Here is a 19,504-nt window from a genome sequence, read left to right as displayed (position 1 = left end):
CATCGATGGTGTTTGTTTTATTTGTGAAAATTTGTTCCCTTCAAATAAGAATAGAAGTGAATTTGTTCTTTTGCAATTCATATTCCTTCTATTCCGAGTTACAGTGAAAATAAAAAGGCGAACAGGAAAATTCACTTACCGTTGGACTGGAGATACTATGAGACTGGAGACTGTTGCGCAGGTTTCTCATCGCACAAAGTTGTGTAGTTTGTTGTTAGCGTGTACACCAGCCTGTGTCGCAACAAGCTTTGACAAGGTTCACAATACTCCACTTGCATTGTTACCACTGAGATTCCACTACACATTTCGATGCAGCAGCGTGTGATGCCACTGCGGACACCGCAAACAGCGAGGTTTGTCTCGGCAGCTGGAGGCGTTGTGTCGCTGACTGAAACAGTTGACGCACAGCTTCATCTGCTGGACAAAGTCCTCGCGTTCCGCAAGCCGCAGAAAGAAAAAGTCGCTGCACCGACACAGCGTATGCTTTCCACCGCAAAAGTAGCAGGGTGGCAGTGGCACCGCAACTTGCTTCTCGATGAACTGTTTCGCTGAAGCCGTGTCCAGTTTGGGTTGTGAAACTGGCGTCCGAAACGAGCTCGACCTTCTGGTCCTGGGACGTTGCCGTGACTTTTGCGGCTTATTTTCCGGACACTGAAATGTGATATCTGGGTTAGTCTTATCTGTTGCTGAGTCGGACAATCGGTCCACCTTGACTGGAGCTCTCGGTTGGTGAGCTTTAGCTTCCGAAGCATTCTGGACTACCATTGGGCGTTGCTGGTTCACCGCGAACGTAATGACTTTCTTCTTCATCTCGGGAGATCCCGCTTGCACCGACACTGCTTCCACTGATAGCTCTGAACGCTTAGGACCGGCGACTGGAGAAATATTGACGTCCGGAATTGTCTTCACCACTGAAGTTTGCCGATTCCGTTCCGGCAACATTGCATCAGCTCCGATCGGTCGAACTGCTGGCATGGCGAACGGATTTATTTCCACTTGCGTCTGTGAGGCCGTCAGGAACGGATTTGTCTGCTGATCCACCGCAAACGTAACGACTTTCTTCTCCCTCTCGGGAGATCCCGCTTGCAGCGATGTTCCTGAATTCTTAGGATCAGCGACCGCAGTAGTATTGTCTGCTGGAACTGGCTTCAACGCTGACGTGCGCCTATCCGGCGACATCGCCCCAGCGGCGGGCAGATACAGTTCCAGTAACGTTGCACCATCTCCAATTGCAGGAACTGCTAGCCTGCCGAACGGATTTGTTTCCACTTGCAACCGTGAGTCTGCCAGGAACGGATTTGTCTGTTGATCCGCCGTAAACGTAACGACTTTCTTCTTCCTCTTGGGGGCATCGGTTACCGTCTCCAGAAACGGGTTGGTCTGCACACGCAGAATCGCTGCTGTTCCGCCTTCCAACAATGTTGCTCTCAGCTTGCCAAGTTCCACTCGTAGCAGCGGAACCACTTCCCGAAACAGCTCCGCTGTCCGGCGGAGATCCGCCAGGTCAGCGGTTGTCAGCTCGCGGGATAGGTTGACCTGCCGCTTGGTCTGCACCGCCACCAGCAACTTCTTCAAGTGGCGGTCTGCAGCCGACCGTATCGGGAATCCGCAACTGCTGGCCATTGTTTTCTTCCACAACTGACGGGAGAAAAAGACACACGTGTGCTTAGCGCGCGAAACCGACTGCTTTGATTGTTTGTTTGACAGAACGCGGGACGCGAGCTTCGACAAAACCCAGTCATGAAAAATGTCGACAGAAGGCGGTTGGATTCGGGCGGAAATCGGGCACAAGTTTGACACGATTATTTTCCAGAGAAAAACAACAATTATTAATGCGGGGATTTTTATTACGAGAAAATTAATTTAAATGAAACTACTTTCGGCTGCGAAAGCACTCCGACGACCGAACACACCGATTTTTACGATCCCTCAAGTATCCTCGCTTGCAGAAACACCCGGGTACGCACATTTTTCTTGGATGATGATCGCCAGAAAGGCACAGCAAAGTTCCGCACCGGGCCGGACAGGACGTTCCGCAGAGGTTGAACTCCTCGTTTTGGCCGGAACACTCTAACGCACCGGGTAGATCTTCCGGTGGATCACCACCAGTAACAGCAGTGGCCAGAAGGAGGGAAATTAGCAGCACAAGTGTGTAGTTCATCATCGTTGAGCAGCAATTAACAGTTCTGAGAGTTCTGCAGTTGAGATACTGTTGAGCTACGTGCGAACATGAGGATTTCGCAAAGGGTTCATAACAGGTACAAACATGTTATTGTGAGGCCTTCTAGAAATAACTATATATTCTCAAGCCATGTATCTTTGAGTAATCAAAGTTGTACAATGATGAACTTCAAAGTACTCCTTTTTGTTGTAATTATGTCTGCAGTTCTGGGCGGCAAGTTTCTTAAAAAATCTCATTTTATGATTCATTTTTTAATTATTGTTTTTGTAGCTGTGGTAGACGAACTAAAATGTGGCCCAAACGAAGAAGTTCAAGATTGTGGACCACCTTGCCCTGTAACTTGTGCCATTCTGCAGGGTGTGGAGGCACAGCGATGCTTTGGATTTTGCAGCAGAGGGTGCTTCTGCAAACCAGACTTTGTGCGCAACAGCGACGGGGAGTGCATTTCACGACGGAGATGTTTGCACCGGTTGGGAATGTGGGCGGCGATTCCTTAGTGCAAGAATTTCGAAGAATAAATGGTTGGCTTTAACTGTCAGTAAAGGGAAGTTTTATTCAGCTCAGATCACATTCTTCCTAACCAGCGGCACGTCACAGATACAACAGCAATGGTAGTAAATCGCCAACTGTCCCCCGTCCGCGCTGAAAATACTCCCCAACACGGCCACATCCAGCGTTTCGGCATCGCACATGTCGCACGCGGTCTCCTCTTCCCCCAGTGGAATCTGCTGCTTCGTGATCGAACAGCGGAACGTTTGGTGACCGTCCAGGCACTGCAGCTTGGTGTCGACGATGGGTTCCTCGCAGAACGTGCACTTTTCACAGTACAGTGGCTGCTCGGCGCAGGCCAGCAGCTCATTCGCATGACTCACCGCATCGGCCAGCGTTGGCTTGAGGGCGTCGTGGATGTGCTCAAAGTCTCCCGGGAAGCTGTCTTCGACGAAATCGCGGATAAAGTTGCGCAAGCAGCGAATCGTCATCAGCTGGGCGTAATTGAACGGGCCAAGTCCCCGGATCGATAAGAAGTAGAAGATCACCTTGACCGCGTGAAGCAACTCAATGACCATCGTGATGAACTGAGCTTGGTTGAAGAGCACTTCAGCGATTGACAGGCAGCGTTTCTTGAAGTAGCTCAGCCGCGATCCCAACTGCAGCAGCTGCAACTTCAACTGGTACGCATACTGGTCGTCCACGTTCGGCTGGAACTTTGTCAGCACGTCCAGCTCGGCGAGCGTCTGCAGATTACGGCTACCGCTGAAGCGCACCAACTCGGCGCAGTCGTAATGCTCGGTCATCCGCAACGTCGGATTGGTTATCAGCATCTGGAGGGCGTTGCGGGCGCTAAATTTGCAGAAAATAATCGTCGTTGGTAGGCGGATGCTCAGATGGTCGAAACTTTTCGCCGGATATCCGACCATAAGCCAGCAGGATCGGGTTTTGGTGGCGGTCAGGCCATAGATGGAGAATTTTAGCGTGTTTAGGTCGGTTTGTATTTGGCTGCAGGCGAGGGACAAGTTGCCGGCCTTGGTTTGGATGTCCACGCAGAAAATAGAGCCCGTGAGGGTTGAAACGATGTAGCACATGGGAGACAGTTGTTGCATGCCTGAAAAATTGAGAAATTATATTACAGTCTTGCACATTGTCCATTTTCTTACCTGTTATCGAAAAGTTATTCATGTTGTGAAACGTAACCGACTGGATTTGTCCCTCAAAGCCGAACGCGGTCGCCACCAGATGCGTTCCTTTCACCACCAGCAAAACCACCCGCTCGTTGTCGTAATCAACCTCGTGCTGCATGTGATCCACCACCAACGCGTCCGCGTCCCCCCAAATATCCGCCAGCTGCTCGCAATCCACCACCGTATAATCGGGTTGAATTCGAAAACTATACAAAGCAATCCTTCCGCTCTGAAGTCCCGCCAGCAGTAGGTTTTGCTCCTTGGTGATCGTCACCCACTTCAGGCATCGCACCGAGTCCGTCCCCGTTCCAACGATCTGCTCCGCCCTCACACTGTCCGACAGCAGGCTGTAGATGGCGATCTTCCCAGATTTGGTTCCGAACGCAAAGTAAGCCGCGTGGTCAAAGACCACATCACGCCAACAGAACGCACAAATCAGAGCTTCCGCCGTGGTTTGGCTGAGCGGACCAAACTGGTCAAACACGGTGCCGTCGTAAATGTGCGCAATCCACGTCGTAGAAACGTCCACGTACAAGATCCACAAGTTGCGCACCTTATCGTGCCGTTGCAGCGTCAGCTGACCCATGTTGGTCAGATGCGCCACCAGGCATTCATTATAATCCGGAAAGATTCCCGGTGGCGACGGCACGGCCAGCGCATTGTTGATGTACAACGTGGCCACTTTCGGAATGATGGTCTGGTCGAGCATAATTTTCGCACGCTGCTCCCGATTACTGCTGTTGTACACGTTGATCTCACGCGTCTCCAGCTGACTGGTGGGTTTCTCCTTGGAGCACTCGAATCGAGCAACATTATAGTTCAGCGCACCATCGTCGTTGATGTGCTTGTACCGTAGCTGAAGAATCGCAATGCTCCCCTTGGTCGAAACGACATAGTGGTCATTTGAGGACGAAATTGCAAACGGCAAGCTGGTCACGTCCGGAAGCTGCAAGCTTCCAAACTCACTCATTCGCATCTCCATCTCAAGCTTGCAAGATTTCACGCGCCAACGCGCGCCTCAGTGAAATGTTTCAGTCGTCGCGACGCGACGCGTCTGCGAAGCAGTGGAGCAAAACAAAAAACTGCAAAAGTGTTGCTGCTGTTGTTGTTATCGCCGTCGGCCCTTTAGTTTAGCAGCGAATTTCAATCAGTTCGGGTTGTTTGCGTAATCGCGTTGCGCCAGTTAAAGAATTCTGCAAGCGGAGAGTTCCAATGCTGAAAACGATGAGCGCCAAGAAGGGATTGGAATTTCTGCGGGCCGTGTCCAGCTACATGACCAAAACGAATGGTTACGATCGGTGCTTGCAGCAGGTTAGTGGTTTGGACGGGTAATTACTTACCAAGCGTATAACTTTCACTTAAACGTTGTGAACTTTGAATTTATCATCGTTGTAGGAATGTCGTCGTCATTTTTTCTTCATTAATATGCGAATATTTTATTAAAATAACTTGAACCCGCACGGCACCAAAAATAATGAGAGACTTTGATATTTTGACATTTTGCCCTTTTGTGTAGGGCTGTGCCGACAAAAGTGTTGTACGATGAAATATTTCAATCGATTAGGGTTCTGCGCCGCAAAGATACATTTCTACAAAATCGGATTGAGATTTAATTTCAATTGGGTACTAAAACCCTATGTCAATTTTTATGTACAACGGTAAAAAACACGATCAAAAACCATTTCTGATCACTTTTTTTCATTTTAATGCAAAAAAAAAAAAAAAAAAATGACAAGACAACATTTTTTCGATGGATCAACTATGGTCCCCTTGGAACGAGCTGTCAAGTAGGAGCTTTTCTGTCAAGAAGGACCGCGAGGATAATTTTTCAAAATTGATTTAAAAATCCATTTTAAACTCTTTGTGGCCGTACAAAGGGTCATTGTATTCAGAAAAATAAGCTTTATCGCTTTAAACAATAATATCAGCAATCTAAGCTTCATTTTAGGACCCAATTAAATATTGTACTATTTTTTTTTATTTTTTTTTTTTGAAATTTTCACTTTTCGTGCCGAGAATTTCTGTACCCTCCTGGGTCAGAATGTTTTGCTTGGGGAATTTGAAAATTTCAAATTTCAGACTAGGGACTCGTAATCGGGCTGTAGTGGACGAAATTGAATGCTTCAAATTGCAAGAGGTTGGTTTTTTTATCCTCTATCTGACCACCACAAAATTTCTCCCCGAGGGGTTAAATCGGTTCCGGTACAATCCGGATTGTTCAACGGTATTGTTCCGAAACAGTATTTTTGGTCGAAAATTGTCAATAAAAAAGATGAAAACAATGTATATTTTGAACAAATATTGTTGAAACTTGTTCAATAGAGACTCTTACAACATAAAATAGCAATTTTATAAAAATAGTTGTTAATAAACTAATGTTTTTATAAGTTTTACCTAAAAAAACTAAATTTAAACCAATTTTTAATATAAACAAACTAAACAAAGTTATCAGAAGTTCAAAGTTGTCACAAACTGGCTAGAGGTACTAGTATTTGACACAGAAACAACATTTCATAAATGAATTCACTTAAATCGATCAGATTTTGTACTTTTATTAGGGGTACTAACAATTATTTGACCTCTTTTTTTGACTTTTTTCAGTAAACTATTTTTGCATTTTTTTAGAAAAAGTTTTTTGCAAATCCAATGACAGTGTCTTCAAGAGGACATTCTGCCGCGTCGATTGATGTATAAAACATGGTACTTTAGTCGAATTTTATGTACTTATATATTACAAACATTTTCGGTACGGGGGGGTACGGACAAATATTTGACTCACTGTACAATAATCAATTTTTTTCCAGCAGAGCTTTGTTGTTTTTTAATAGAGGCTGAAATAGGCTAATCTCAATAATATTGAGCTAAGGTATTTTTTTATAAATTTAGGATATAAATTAGGATTATCATCGTTATCTGAAGAAATAATCCGATTTATAAAAATAAAGTTGATAAAATGGTAACCCGTGAAGGTTAACTATTTAATAAAACTGAAAAATATCTGAAAAGTATTACGTCATTTAAATCGTGAACGTTTTCAAGTCTGGGCACCTCATCTTGTTTAATCAATTATTTTTAAATAATTTAGCACAATAAATGTCAAATCTGTGTCTTTGATGGATTTCAATAAACTATCTTATTTATTAATGAGTGCCCACAAGTAAAATTACGTTTTCGAAATTCGCAATTCGCAATTCGCAATTTTCAGTGTAAGAACGGGCCTTGACCGATCTTATGCACTAGGTTCCCGACGAACACGCACTGCCCTTACACCTACATCTCACCCTTGCTCTGAGTCAGTAGGAGCAGCACGCTAGAACACGCTTTGAGTGTTCGTGCCAGGCATGCACACCTTCTTTTCCGGTTACGCATTTTAACTCGGCCGGGGGTGGTACATTACGTAGGGTTTGATGTAAGTATAAGCGCCTAACCATTTATAGTGTGCCTAACTTTCATTAAAGCAAAAACTGTTATATTTTAGTATAAATTCAAAAACTTATTGTTATTTACTGTGTATTGTTTTCTCCTGAAATCTTCCCTATTGTTGAGTCTGTTTATCTGTTGCTATTTCTTTTGTCGCGGTGTTTTGTTACAATTTTTGATCCTAAGCATGTTATAAAAGTTTACCAAAAATACAATAGTAATATTTGTGTTTATCCTTTAATCATTCCATAGATTGAGTAAGGGCTCAAACCTCACTTGTTTGAAAAAAGGGTGAAGATTGAAAACGATAGACAGTAAAAGAGAATTTATTTTATAAAATTCAAGTATCAATAGTAAGAGAATGATGAGCGTATTTTGAAGAATAAAAATGAGAAGCTAGATGTATAAGATCAAAACAGATTAGGCGAATGATAAATAGACTTGATATTACTAGTACATTAAGGAAAAGTATATTTTTAAGGAAAAAAAAAACAAAACAAAGTTTGTTACAGCAGTATCAATTGATAGAAAAGAGTGGAAAAGCTTTGAGAGATAAGAGAATCAAAAGTTAATAAAATCAAAATCAAATGTTGGATATTAAATAGAAGAATCAGTGAAGAATTGGGAATCAGAAGAGCAAAATAAAAATAGGAGATAGGTGGTAGCTGAGAATGAAGAGAAGAGAAACCCCGTTGTGCGATGTTTCAGGTACATCCACAGCAGTTGACTCAACATACTGCGAATCAAAACAATACCGTCTACAATCACAAATTGCTTCCCTTTCCCACATTGTCGCGCCCCTTTCTTTTAGCCGTCTCGATTCTGACCCGCGGTGGTCAAAGGTTTACGATCCGTTTCCACAGGCCACCAGCTAGGTCATCATGAAAACCAAGCCAACGTGGAGGTAAGAAAATAGGACACTCGCAAGGAACCAGAGCTATACTGTTCTGATCAAGATAATTCGGATGATCTAACAGAACTACGGATGTAGTTAGTTACGCTCCTTCCAGGATGTTCCTTACGTGGACGTCAACCGAAGAGCACGCAACAAGGTCAGTGCCATTGCATGCTCTTAGGTATCAATCCTTGGCCTGCGTTCCCACAAGTAAAAATACGTTTTAATATAAAAATATCAATTGTCTTCCTGTTAACAGCTTATTTAAGACCTAACAATGCCATTACTTGAGAGTTTAGTCTAATTATGAAAGTTAAAATAATAAGCAAAAAGGAGTGTCTGGAATTCTAAGCAAAAGTGCAATTTTTCATTGATCGTAAATTTATTTATCTTGTATTTTTAATTACAAAACTCTGAAAAAAATACTATGCTAACAACATTAGATGAGTGCATGCCCCTCTTTCGTGATGAAATTATCTCAGGAATATAAATGACCTTCAAAAGTGGCAATCCAATTGCCCTATGCGAGATTCATCAACAATATTCTAAAAAAGCACGAGCTACCTGAGAAGTTCTCATGCTCATGAATGAGCGTGCGCGGATTTTAGCTCGCTCGCTAATTCGCAACCCTGATAACCCTATTGAAGATTTTGATATTGAAGATGGCAACATTAGTGAATTGAAGATTTCGAATTTAATTTGCATATTTCTGAGGAAAGGGCTTTCAGAACATAGGCATTATTTAACTAAAATTCCGCTTCCCTCACAGCTCAAAATGGTCAGCGGTGGCGACGGCAAGTGCACGGCGGAGTTCAAGGTCGCCGAGGAGCACCTCAACCGGGCCGGAGGATTGCACGGTGGCTACACGGCCACCATCGTCGATGTCGTGACGACGTACGCCCTGATGACGAAGGAGAACTGTCTGCCCGGTGTATCGGTGGACATTCACGTAACGTACCTGAAGGGGGCCCGCGAGGGGGACGACGTCGTGATCGACGCGAACACCATCCGGGCGGGAAGAAATTTGGCATTTTTGGAGTGCGAACTGCGCCACAAAAAGGACAACTCGATCATTGCGAGGGGCCAACACACCAAGTATATTGGCACGGGGAAGGCGAAGGAGTGAGAGGGGTTTAGATTGATTAGTCCTATATTTGGTGTTTAAAATACAGTTTGGTAAGCTTAGTTAAACAAAACTTACTCTACTCTGATGACATTCCTTACTGTCTGAATTTAGTATTTTATTGAGAGAGACTCCTGATTGGCAAATATGAATTACATTCAGGAGGTTGAAGTGATTGATGTCATTCCATACATCATGGAAAACCCGTTACTACAAAAATCGAACAGTCGACTGATGAATTCTATCATTCCAGTTACCGTCATCAGGGGTGACATTGGGTCTGGGGGTGAGATTGGGTCATATAAATTTCAGCATTTTTGTATGACCCAATCTCACCCCCCAGACCCAATGTCACCCCTGACGACGGTACGTTGCTTGGCTCAGCGAGATTAGTGTTTGTAAAAGTTCGTAAGATAGAAGAAATGATTTCTAGGAAAGACTTTCATTTTGTTCGCAAAATGTCTAACTCCGTGATCAAAAATAATAGCTTCGATCAGTGCGTGCAAAATGTTAATTAAAATAGCATTTTTTAAACATATTTCACCTCAAGCCAAATCATCCAATTCCAGCTCAAAATGATCAACATCGGCGACGGCCAAATCAAAAATTAAAAATTACCTATTTTTGGACTTAAACTTTTAGTTAGAAAAAGTCAAATTAAAAATCAGGGTTGTTTTCCGTGTACTTTTTTACTCTAAAGAGTCCCAATAATAACCTACAGTTTTGTCGATTCCTTGTACGTACAGGTTGTTGCGTTTGAAACGGAATACGTAAACGATTCGAATTGAATTCCATTTCAGAATTCCGATTGAGTTGACTGGGTATTTGCTTTAAGTAATTAGCAAAATAATTACATTCAGTGGATTGATGTGATTAATGGCACACCATGTGTCATGGAAATGAGACAGATGATTTTGCGCTACCTTAGAGAGCGTTCTTTTATTACGTAACGCCGTTGGATGAGGAGGTGGGGTGGGGGGTGTCGTTACGCTCGATACACAATTTTAAAAGGTTGTCTAAAAATCCGTTTTTGCGTTACGTAATAAATGAATGCTCCCTATTAGAGGGTAAGGCTCGATAAGATTGTTGGTGAAAAGACAAATCCAGTGAACGCTCATTGCCGCTGGTTGTAAGTTCGATATTTGGCAGCTCCCACAGTAAAGTAAGTAAAATTTTCCCATGACCCATTCGCCTAAATTAACACATTTACTATTTTTAAAAGCTCTGGGTTGGTCCCTAAATATATAAATAACAAACATCGAAACACAAAAAAGTAAGCTTTCCCACATAAATTTCCATTCTTATTAAACATTAAATGAACAAAGCTTGGACGCAACCAATTAGGGGAAATATACCAATTTTAATCACTGTAAGCCGTTTAACCAATTCTAATCACTTTTACAGTTTTCTGCTATTAAATCAACATTTTAAGATGCATCAACAATAGAGAGTTGCTTGCTCACTTTTATTTGAGAAATGATATTTTATTCTAGAATTATCCAATTTTAAAGACTTCATTTTTAAAATGCTTGTCATGAATACCTACTTAAATTAAATACTTGACAATTTACACCATTTTATCAAAGTGTTGGCAAATATGGGAGGGGTGCTAAATTGATTGAGGGGGGGGGGGGGGGCATCCCCAAAAAGAGCGCACACTTGAAAGATTAGTCTAAGTTTGTTTTTCATGCTAAACACTGCAAATATTAAACTTATCAGAAGTTCCGGATTACCGAAACTGTTACCTCCGAATAAGCCCCTGGTGGATTGAAAAACCCTCTCCGCAAATCAAATGCAACCGGAAGCAACCCGCCGGTAAAATCGATTGCCGCAATGCCCAGAACCCTCGCCAGAACTAGTTTTACAGATCGGAATAAAAAATTAGTCGGTTAATTTCCGTTTTTTTTTTAACGATTTCCTTCAACGTTCGACATTTTCAAATGTGGATCTAGCAAACAAAACAGCGCGCTGCTGACAGACCGCGGATGAACTTTTCTTTGGTCAAATTGGCAAACATTGTTGTTTTAAAATTTGGCCATTCTAGCGCGTTTGAAGGGTCAAATTTGATGTAACAATGGCTAATTTACTGTAAAAATTAATTACATCGCATCAAAGTAGCAATATTTACGAAAAAATAATTATTAAATAATAAAAAATAATTATTTTCTTATTAAACCGAATGACGAAATAATCATTTAACCCCAATGCACCCCCGAATCGCGGTGTTCATTCCTTTTTTTCGCGGTGTTCATTCGCTCGCGCCAACTCGCGATCTCCGGGCGATGAACTTTTCGCCCAATTTTGTCGCCAGCACTTTTCAATAAGAAGAGTAATACACGGGGCCGGTTTAACGAGTCTTCACCAAAATTTTGAGCCAATTTGGTCGAAGAAAACTGCTAATTTCAAATGGCTATACAGTCATGCCTCGGTTTTGCACGCCTCGGTTTTGCACTGCCCCGGTTTTGCACCGTTCAGCTGCCTCGGTTAAGCACGGCCCAGTGCTTAACTGAAGCACAGAGCTTATGGGTTTTTGGCTATATGGGAGACATTGGCTTCAATCGTACGAAAAATCATGCAAACATCAAAAAATTATAGTGTTTTGGAATCGGGATGATGTCAGTTATCCATTAAAATTATTATTTCATGAAAATTTTCACAAAAATATGTATTTTTCCTGTATCTTGAAAATGCATTTTTTTCTCTAAAGAATCCAAAAATATATTGTTATTGGAATATGGGTATAAAATGATCAGGTTTTTTCATACATTTCGGATATAATAATTTTTTTTTTAGAAAATACTCCAAATTTTCACAAACCACGTTTTTTTCGAAAAAAATACTCAAAATTTCAATTTTCACAATATGGGTATCAAATGATCGGGATTTTTTATACATTTCGAATGTATTTACAACATTTTTAGAAAATACTCAAAATTTTCACAAAACAACGTATTTTCGAATAAAATACTCAAAATTTCAATTTTTACAATATGGGTGCTAAATGATCGGAATTTTTTCATACATTTCGAATGTAACAACAACATTTTTAGAAAATACTCGAATTTTTCACAAAACTACGTATTTTCGAATAAAATACTCAAAATTTCCGTTTTTACAATGTGGGTATCAAACGATCGGGACATTTTACATTTTTACATTTCGAATGTAATAACAATATTTTTTGAAAATACTCAAAATTTTCACAAAACTACGTATTTTTGTAAAACTTTTCAAAATTTCAGTTTTTTTCAGTTATGGGTATCAAATAGTCAAATCATTTTTTTTTTTCAAAAATACCTAGTTTTGTGAAAATTTTGAGTATTTTCATTTTTTTAATAACTTTTGAAATGTATGAAAGAATCCCGATCGTTTGATACCCTCATTGTAAAAACTGAAATTTTTAGTATTTTTTTTCGAAAATACGTAGTTTTGTGAAAATTTTGAGTATTTCAAAAAATATTGTTATTAAATTCGAAATATATGAAAAAATCCCGATCGTTCGACACCCACATCGTAAAAACGGAAACTTTGAGTATTTTTTTAAGAAATACGTGGTTTTGTGAAAATTTGGAGTATTTTCAAAAAAATTGTAATTACATTCGAAATGTATGAAAAATCCCGATCGTTTGATACCAGGATTGTAAAAACGGAAATTTTGTGTTATAAATTCGAACTATATGAAAAAATCCCGATCGTTCGAGTTTTGTGAAACTTTTGAGTATTTTCTAAAAATTGGGACGACGAGGTCAGGTACCTGGGTGTGGTGCATGACAAGAAGCTGAAGTACGACAAGCACGTGAACAACATCATCGAGAAGGTGGATCGTTCCACCAAGGCGCTCTACTCCCTGCTTAATCGGCGGTCGAAACTGAGTATTAAGAACAAGTCGCTCGTGGTCAAGTGCATCATCCGTCCAATGCTGACCTACGCTGCTGCGGTCTGGGGCAACTGCGCCAAATCGCACCGTAAGCGACTCCAGGTGAAGCAGAACAAGCTGCTCAAGATGGTGCACAACTTGGACCCGTGGTACCCGACCGACGATCTACACGAGCTGGCCGGCGTCGACACCATCGACGCAAGCATCGAAAAGGCAACGAGAACCTTCAGGACTTCTTGTGGGATGTCAACGAATCCGCTCATCGAAGCACTCCTCCGTCAACAACTGTGATATTAGTCTTAAGCCATACATAGATCTAGGGTTTTTTCTCAAAATTTATTTTCCCTAAAAGAGCACGCAGCTAGCAACATCTAAACATAGAAACATGTACCCTCCCTGTAAAGGCTTATGAATTGATCTCAGTTGAAAGGTTCTCCAAATCTCTGAATTGCAAATGTAACATCCTGGAGCAGAACTGTTAAATTCTAATAAACACCAATTGAATTGAATTTTCTAAAAATGTTGTTATTACATTCGAAATGTATGAAAAAATCCCGATCGTTTGATACCCATATTGTAAAAATTAAAATTTGGAGTTTTTTTTCAAAAAGACGTAGTTTTGTGAAAATTTTGAGTATTTTTTAAAAATTGTTATTACATCCAAAATGTTTGAAAAAAAAAAACCTGATCATTTGATACCCATATTGCAATAACAATATATTTTTGGTTTCTTAAGAGAAAAAAATGCATTTTCGAAATATAGGAAAAATACGTATTTTTGTGAAAATTTTCATGAAACAATAATTTTGATGGATAGCTGACATCATCCCGATTTCAAAACACTATAATTTTTTGATATTTGCATGATTTTTCGTACGATTAAAGCCAATGTCTCCCATATAGCCAAAATCCCATAAGCTCTGTGCCTCGGTTATGCACGCCTCGGTTTTGCATCCCCCATATGCGGTGCTAAACCGAGGCATGACTGTATCTCAGCAATGATACAACCAAATGCCCTCAAATTTGTTTTGTTAATAGATGAAAATGTAAACACTCAACCCCCGGTGGATGGTCGCTTTTTCGTTTGACACTTTTTTAGTTTGTGACGAACTGTCACTTTTTATACGGCGCTCACGCACGCTATCAAAACAAACGTTTGGGGGTGTATGTGAACTCCGTGTAAAAGGGCTGTCAAACTGAAACGTGACCCCGTTTGACAACAGTTGGTGTCAAACCATCGGGGTTTGAGTGTACTTGCAGAAAATTCAATTTCTAATCCGAATTTGTAATAACATTTAAGTACGAGACATATTTCGAATAAAGTTAAAAAAAATCGTGACGTTGCAACGTCGGAATGTGTCATACATAAATTTCTTAACCCTGTAACGCCCATGGTAGCACCAGGGCACCACTATAATTTTACTACAGATTTAAATTTCTCGAAAACTGTCACGACAGTTTTAAATGCCAGCATTGAGCGGAAAGGGGTTAAAAGTTAAACATACATTGAATTAAGGGGATGGACTGGATTGATTATAATCCACACCTAAATCTTGGAAATACCGCAACCGTTACTTATTCAGAAGAACAGGTGACTTTTACCGCATTAGTGATGTGACTTCATTCATTGGGAACAGTTGTTTTTTGAAATCGTTGGTGTAAATTTTAAATTAGCCTTAATTATTCTCTGATTTTCTTCATGATAGGCTTGCAATTTCTACGCAGAATGTCCAGCCAAGTGGTCAAAAACAGTAGCTTCGATCGATGCTTGCAACAGGTTGGTACAAAACCTCATCGAGGTTAATCGATACGCTGAAAAACTTCAAATTCCAGGTCAAAATGATCAGCATCGGTGACGGCCGTTGCAGCGCCCAGTTTAAGGTGGCTGACGAACACCTCAACCGATACGGAGTTCTTCACGGTGGTTTCACAGCGTCGCTAATCGAAACCGTAACGTCGGAGGCCCTGCTCGCAAGACCAAACTGTCCCTTTGGTGTTTCGGTGGAAATGCACGTGACGTTCATGAAGGGTGCCCGACCGGGGGACGAGGTTTTGATCGATGCCAGCCCCGTCCGGTCGGGGAAAAATTTCGCCTTCATGGAGTGCGAGCTGCGCCACAAACGGGACAACTCGATCATTGCACGGGGCACGCACACGGTGTACTATCCGGCGACGAAGATGTGAGTTGGGGACGTTTCTTTCCAGTGATTTGTGTGGACTACGGTGGCGTCTTTGAAAAGAGAGTAAAAGTGTTTAATTGATTTAGTTTATTGGTTTCAATTCAGTTGGTTGATTATTTTTTTTGTGTTTGTTTTTTTTTGTATTAGTCACGATTTTCTTTTTATGCAGCTCGAGCTCGGTTCAATGTGAAGTTTTAAGGTAAAATTTGTTCAACTTTTACTACGCCGCTAATGTACGCTTGATGACAATTCCATGTCTTGTTTTCTCTTCATTCACCATTCTCTTAAGTGTCTAGGGTTTTCTTCAACGCTAGCTTTATTCTTGTATCGTTCACTTTGGTAGTCAGAGTTGCAATCGCAACGATTTTCGTTTTGTTAGAGAGGATTTTTCATTATTTGGTTTTGGCGATCTTCTCGAGATTTCGAGTCTTTTTCATTTTGTCATATGTATTTGGTTTAACTTGAGGGACTGCTTGTATATCAGAGAGCAGTCGTGTTGATTCGAAATGTTCGAGAAAGATTTGCTATGATACGAGTATATTTACAGCACAAATCATGGTTCGTGACCCTGGTGAAGACGAAGAGGATTGAGTTTTGTAGAGTGCTTGCTATCAGTTTTGATTTTCTAGTCATTGTTAGTCGAGTCGATCTTTTCAACTAAACGGCTTCATACTGCTATTCGAAACTACATTGTAATAAAAGGTTGAGCTATGAGCTAGCAAATTTTCAAGTTATGATCAACGTAAAGTTTGGTTCTAGCCCAAAACGGTTGTTTAACGCGCACCTAAGAATGCTAGAATAGTTTCATTTTGACTCAGCTAAGGTTTAAAACCAATTCCGCAGCTAGAAATACTACAGAAAGATCGTGCCGCGTCGGTGGAATATCCACGAAATGCCTTCAACGACTAATTGGAAAAAACACTAACCCTAAAAACTCGTGAACGCGCTCGTCATCAGTTACTGCCCCCCGTCCTTGGCGGTCACCGTCGCCTGCGCTGCACTATCATCAACAACGCAACTCGGGCAGCACTTGCCGTCCTCCTTGAGCTGGACCAGCCCATTCTCGCAAATAAGCTCCGCGCATCGTTCAGTCTCGCAGCTGATCTGGTGATGCTCACACTCGCACTTGGTGCAGTCGTCCCGCATCCAGATCTCGTTGTTCAACCGTTTGATGCCCTTACTGTCCACGCAGTGACCGTGGGGTTTACCCTTAGTTGGGTTTGTACCGGTCGTCGCAGTTGCCGAACACTGCTGCTCGAGCTTGCGGATCTTCCGGCGCATTTGCTTCATCGACTTTTGGAACGTCTCGATCAGCGATTCCAGTCCTTCGATGCGCTCTTCGTTCATGTCGTCATCGATGAAGGCGTCCTCCAGTTCTAGGTGGTTCTCGGGTGAGGCTTTCCTAGCCAATTGTGGCTCAAGATCGCGCTTGGCTCGAACCGATCTTCGCTGTCTGGACAGCGTAGTGTAGCGTTTGTGATGTCGCGAACATTCGCTGCACTCAACCCAGTGTTCAAAATCGATTTGTGCAATTTCGTCGCAGAATTTGTAGCCGCCCTGTTTGCTCGGTAGCACGAACACGTTGTCGGTAACACGGGTTATGTTGTCACCCGTGCTGCAAAGCACGCTACCCAGCGTGATCCTCTTAATCTGAGCCAGCTGTTCCGGCTTAAATTGATCGTTCTCGTACCAGAAGCGATCGCCTTCACGTAGCCTGTTGAACTGTTCCATCAATAAACACTTGAACAGTGGGCCAACTTTAGCACCCGGAAGTTGATCTTCCAGAATTCCACCAACCCACAGGTCGATGTTGTCCGGATGGCCGTACAACTCTTTCAATTTGTCGCGAACCGTTTCGCTCGTAATCTCCTGCTTTAAATCGTCAAATGAGGCAGCCTTCTTCATGTTGCAGAACTTCCGGTAGTCATTGTACCCGGGCAGCGCGTGATCCCGCGATCGTTGAATATTGATCGCGGCCAGGTCCAGCGCCACGGCGTGAGCCGTCTCGAACAACTTCTCAGTCAAATCGACGTTCAAGTTCTGGTTCGGTTTCTTCAGCTTGGCTGGGACCGAAATCAAACCACGCAGCAGCGGATCCACTCCACCTTCGTACACGATCCTCCACGGTGCAAAGAAGGCCTTATGCAGTGGGATGTGGCCTTGGGTGATCGGTTCGAATGATTCGTTTAGTCGGTGCAGGACTGGATTAATCAGCGAGTGTCCAAAACGCAAGGCAGCCGTAGCGAACTCGTTCGAAATTGACGGATTTATCGAGGAGTCGTACCCGGTGTACGGTTCCATACGATCACCAATGATCAGTGGCAACCAGTGTTCGTACGTAATGTGCTGCACGATCGCTCCGACAATCTTCCTGCTCTCAAAATACAACTTGTCCCCATCCCAGTGAGGATTGACTCGCTTCAACTCTCCAGCGATTCGATTGTGCTCCCGGAACCATACAATATGCATCGCCAGCAGGCCCAACTGCTCATTAACTCGAATATCTCCAGCCGTGAAACAGTTCACGGTGCTCTCATCCAAATTCCTCCGACAGTCCATTCCATCGGTGGGAGCTGCAAACGGCAGCAGCGATTTTTGATTAGGAAAATGCGGTCCTTCTCTCAGCAATCCATCGTCCGTCGTCAGATTCCTCAACTCACGGGCAAAGTTCTCCGAATATCCGTAAACCTGCGACGCGTCAATGAACGACGTCAGCTGGTTGATCTGCTCCCTCGGCTGCACAGTTCCAAAGAAGATCGAAGTCATTCCGGAACCACAAACGGCACTCGATCGGACAAAGTCAATGCAGCGTCGGTTGTGAACGCGAGGATCCCCATCCGGAATTTCAATGGGATAACAAGGCGCCGCGTACTCACAAGTCTTCTTGCAGTCAACACCGTCCCAACTTTCCGAACTTACCGACGGAATCGCATGATCCAGATCGTGATCCAAAAACTGACCCCACTGCATCACCATGTGCGTGATCCGCTCATCCGGCGTAATCTCCTCCGTTGAGATCAACCGCGTCGATACCAACCTCGGACTAGGCTTGGCGAACCCGTTGTACATCTTGGTCTTGTTCCAACCAATCGGCATGTTGAACCCATTCTCGTAGATCGGAGGCAGCAGTCGTCGGAACCCGGTCAGCGATGATCCCCACCCAGAATTCTTGTAATTGTTACACGACCCATCCAGCGTCCTAAACTTGGCATGAAAACACAAATCCGTACAGTTTGGCGTCACCCGGTGTGCCATACACCCAGACAGTTGTGCCAGCAGGTCCAAATAGTCCGGCGACAGCAAGTCGTTGTAGTTAAAGTCCGAACTGTTGGTCGCCAAAGCCTTGCCGGTGTCCACGTGGCGCCGGATGTTAACCAGCGCTCGCTCGTACACCTCGGCAGCGCGGGCCAACTCACGGGCGGGACCCGTCGGGAAGCGGACGATCCGGAACAGGTCACCGTGGTGCTGGGCCGTTGAGGCGTTGCCCGAGAAGAGCTTTGCGATGGTTTGGTTGATGGCGAGGTCCACCTCGCGGGATGCTTCGGCGATGGCGATGCGCACGAATTGGTCGCCGGGCAGGAGTTCCAGCTTTTTCCTGAAAGGTTTGAGAAAAGGGAAGGTTGAGCTTTTTTTTTCAATTGTATTAAAAATTAAACTTCTTGAAAATCCTAATTATTTAATAATATGTACGAGCGATTCCAGCCCAAAATAAGAATTTTTTAGGTACTTTTTTCTCGATCCTCTCCGATTTCAATGAAATTTTTGGAGACATGTTATCCTAGGCTTATATAAGCCATTAGCGTGTCCCAAAAAAACACGAAGTCGAGAAATTCAATGTGCTTAGTTCTCAAATGATAGAAAATCATGTTAGAAACAACTCTCTCATACATGAAAACTTTCGGAAAAATCGTTTACCACGTTCCCTGGGCATTTTTTTTGAAAAAAGTCAGTTTTTTCGACAATTTCAAAAAATCTGCTTAGAAAAAATGAAAAATGTTGAAATTTCTAATAGCCTATACCATTAAATGATGGTATGTGGTCCAATAAACAAGTTAATGTATCGATTTGGCCTTTGAAACCCTTGTTTTCACTATCCCGGTAGCTTTTATGTCGAAAAATACGAGTTTTTGCTTTACTTTTTTTCAATC

The 19,504-nt window shown here is 42.7% G+C and overlaps 5 protein-coding genes across 9 annotated transcripts in view; 2 read left to right on the top strand and 3 right to left on the bottom strand.

The window, feature by feature from the left end:
* Positions 1-167: 167 nt before the first annotated feature.
* LOC120420669 (uncharacterized) lies at positions 168-920 on the bottom strand. Its single transcript, XM_039583767.2, has 2 exons — positions 709-920; positions 168-651 (listed from the first exon to the last, which is right to left on the bottom strand). The coding sequence occupies exons 1-2, from the start codon at positions 808-810 to the stop codon at positions 298-300; spliced, it is 456 nt and encodes a 151-aa protein (XP_039439701.1). The 5' UTR covers positions 811-920; the 3' UTR covers positions 168-297.
* A 1,795-nt stretch (positions 921-2,715) lies between these two features.
* On the bottom strand, positions 2,716-4,848 carry LOC120420667 (uncharacterized). The gene is made up of 2 exons (XM_039583765.2): positions 3,838-4,848; positions 2,716-3,785 (listed from the first exon to the last, which is right to left on the bottom strand). Exons 1-2 carry the CDS (start codon positions 4,841-4,843, stop codon positions 2,743-2,745), a joined length of 2,049 nt encoding a protein of 682 aa, XP_039439699.1. The 5' UTR covers positions 4,844-4,848; the 3' UTR covers positions 2,716-2,742.
* Positions 4,849-5,037: 189 nt separating this feature from the next.
* LOC120420668 (acyl-coenzyme A thioesterase 13-like) lies at positions 5,038-9,361 on the top strand. Its single transcript, XM_039583766.2, has 2 exons — positions 5,038-5,172; positions 8,946-9,361. The coding sequence occupies exons 1-2, from the start codon at positions 5,074-5,076 to the stop codon at positions 9,300-9,302; spliced, it is 456 nt and encodes a 151-aa protein (XP_039439700.1). The 5' UTR covers positions 5,038-5,073; the 3' UTR covers positions 9,303-9,361.
* Positions 9,362-10,445: 1,084 nt separating this feature from the next.
* LOC120420645 (acyl-coenzyme A thioesterase 13-like) lies at positions 10,446-15,947 on the top strand. 2 transcript variants are annotated; one of them, XM_052710924.1, is made up of 3 exons: positions 10,446-10,461; positions 14,883-14,953; positions 15,010-15,947. In XM_052710924.1, the coding sequence occupies exons 2-3, from the start codon at positions 14,903-14,905 to the stop codon at positions 15,358-15,360; spliced, it is 402 nt and encodes a 133-aa protein (XP_052566884.1). In that variant the 5' UTR covers positions 10,446-10,461; positions 14,883-14,902; the 3' UTR covers positions 15,361-15,947. The 2 variants fall into 2 exon arrangements, with proteins under 2 accessions (XP_052566884.1, XP_039439659.1); XM_039583725.2 differs by lacking the exon at positions 10,446-10,461 and having other exon boundaries at positions 14,846-14,953.
* Positions 15,668-19,504, bottom strand: part of LOC120420644 (peroxidasin) — a 220,764-nt gene continuing 216,927 nt past the window's right edge. For all 4 annotated transcript variants that reach the window (XM_052710923.1, XM_052710921.1, XM_039583722.2 and 1 more), the window contains one exon: positions 15,668-18,951. In XM_052710923.1, coding sequence (XP_052566883.1) covers positions 16,314-18,951 — 2,638 coding nt within the window. In that variant the 3' untranslated portion in view covers positions 15,668-16,313. The remainder of the gene's footprint in view (positions 18,952-19,504) is intronic.

The sequence above is a fragment of the Culex pipiens genome, chromosome 3 (genome assembly GCF_016801865.2).
Source record: "Culex pipiens pallens isolate TS chromosome 3, TS_CPP_V2, whole genome shotgun sequence".
Lineage (NCBI taxonomy): Eukaryota > Metazoa > Arthropoda > Insecta > Diptera > Culicidae > Culex > Culex pipiens.
This window is presented reverse-complemented; position numbering and strand designations above follow the sequence as displayed.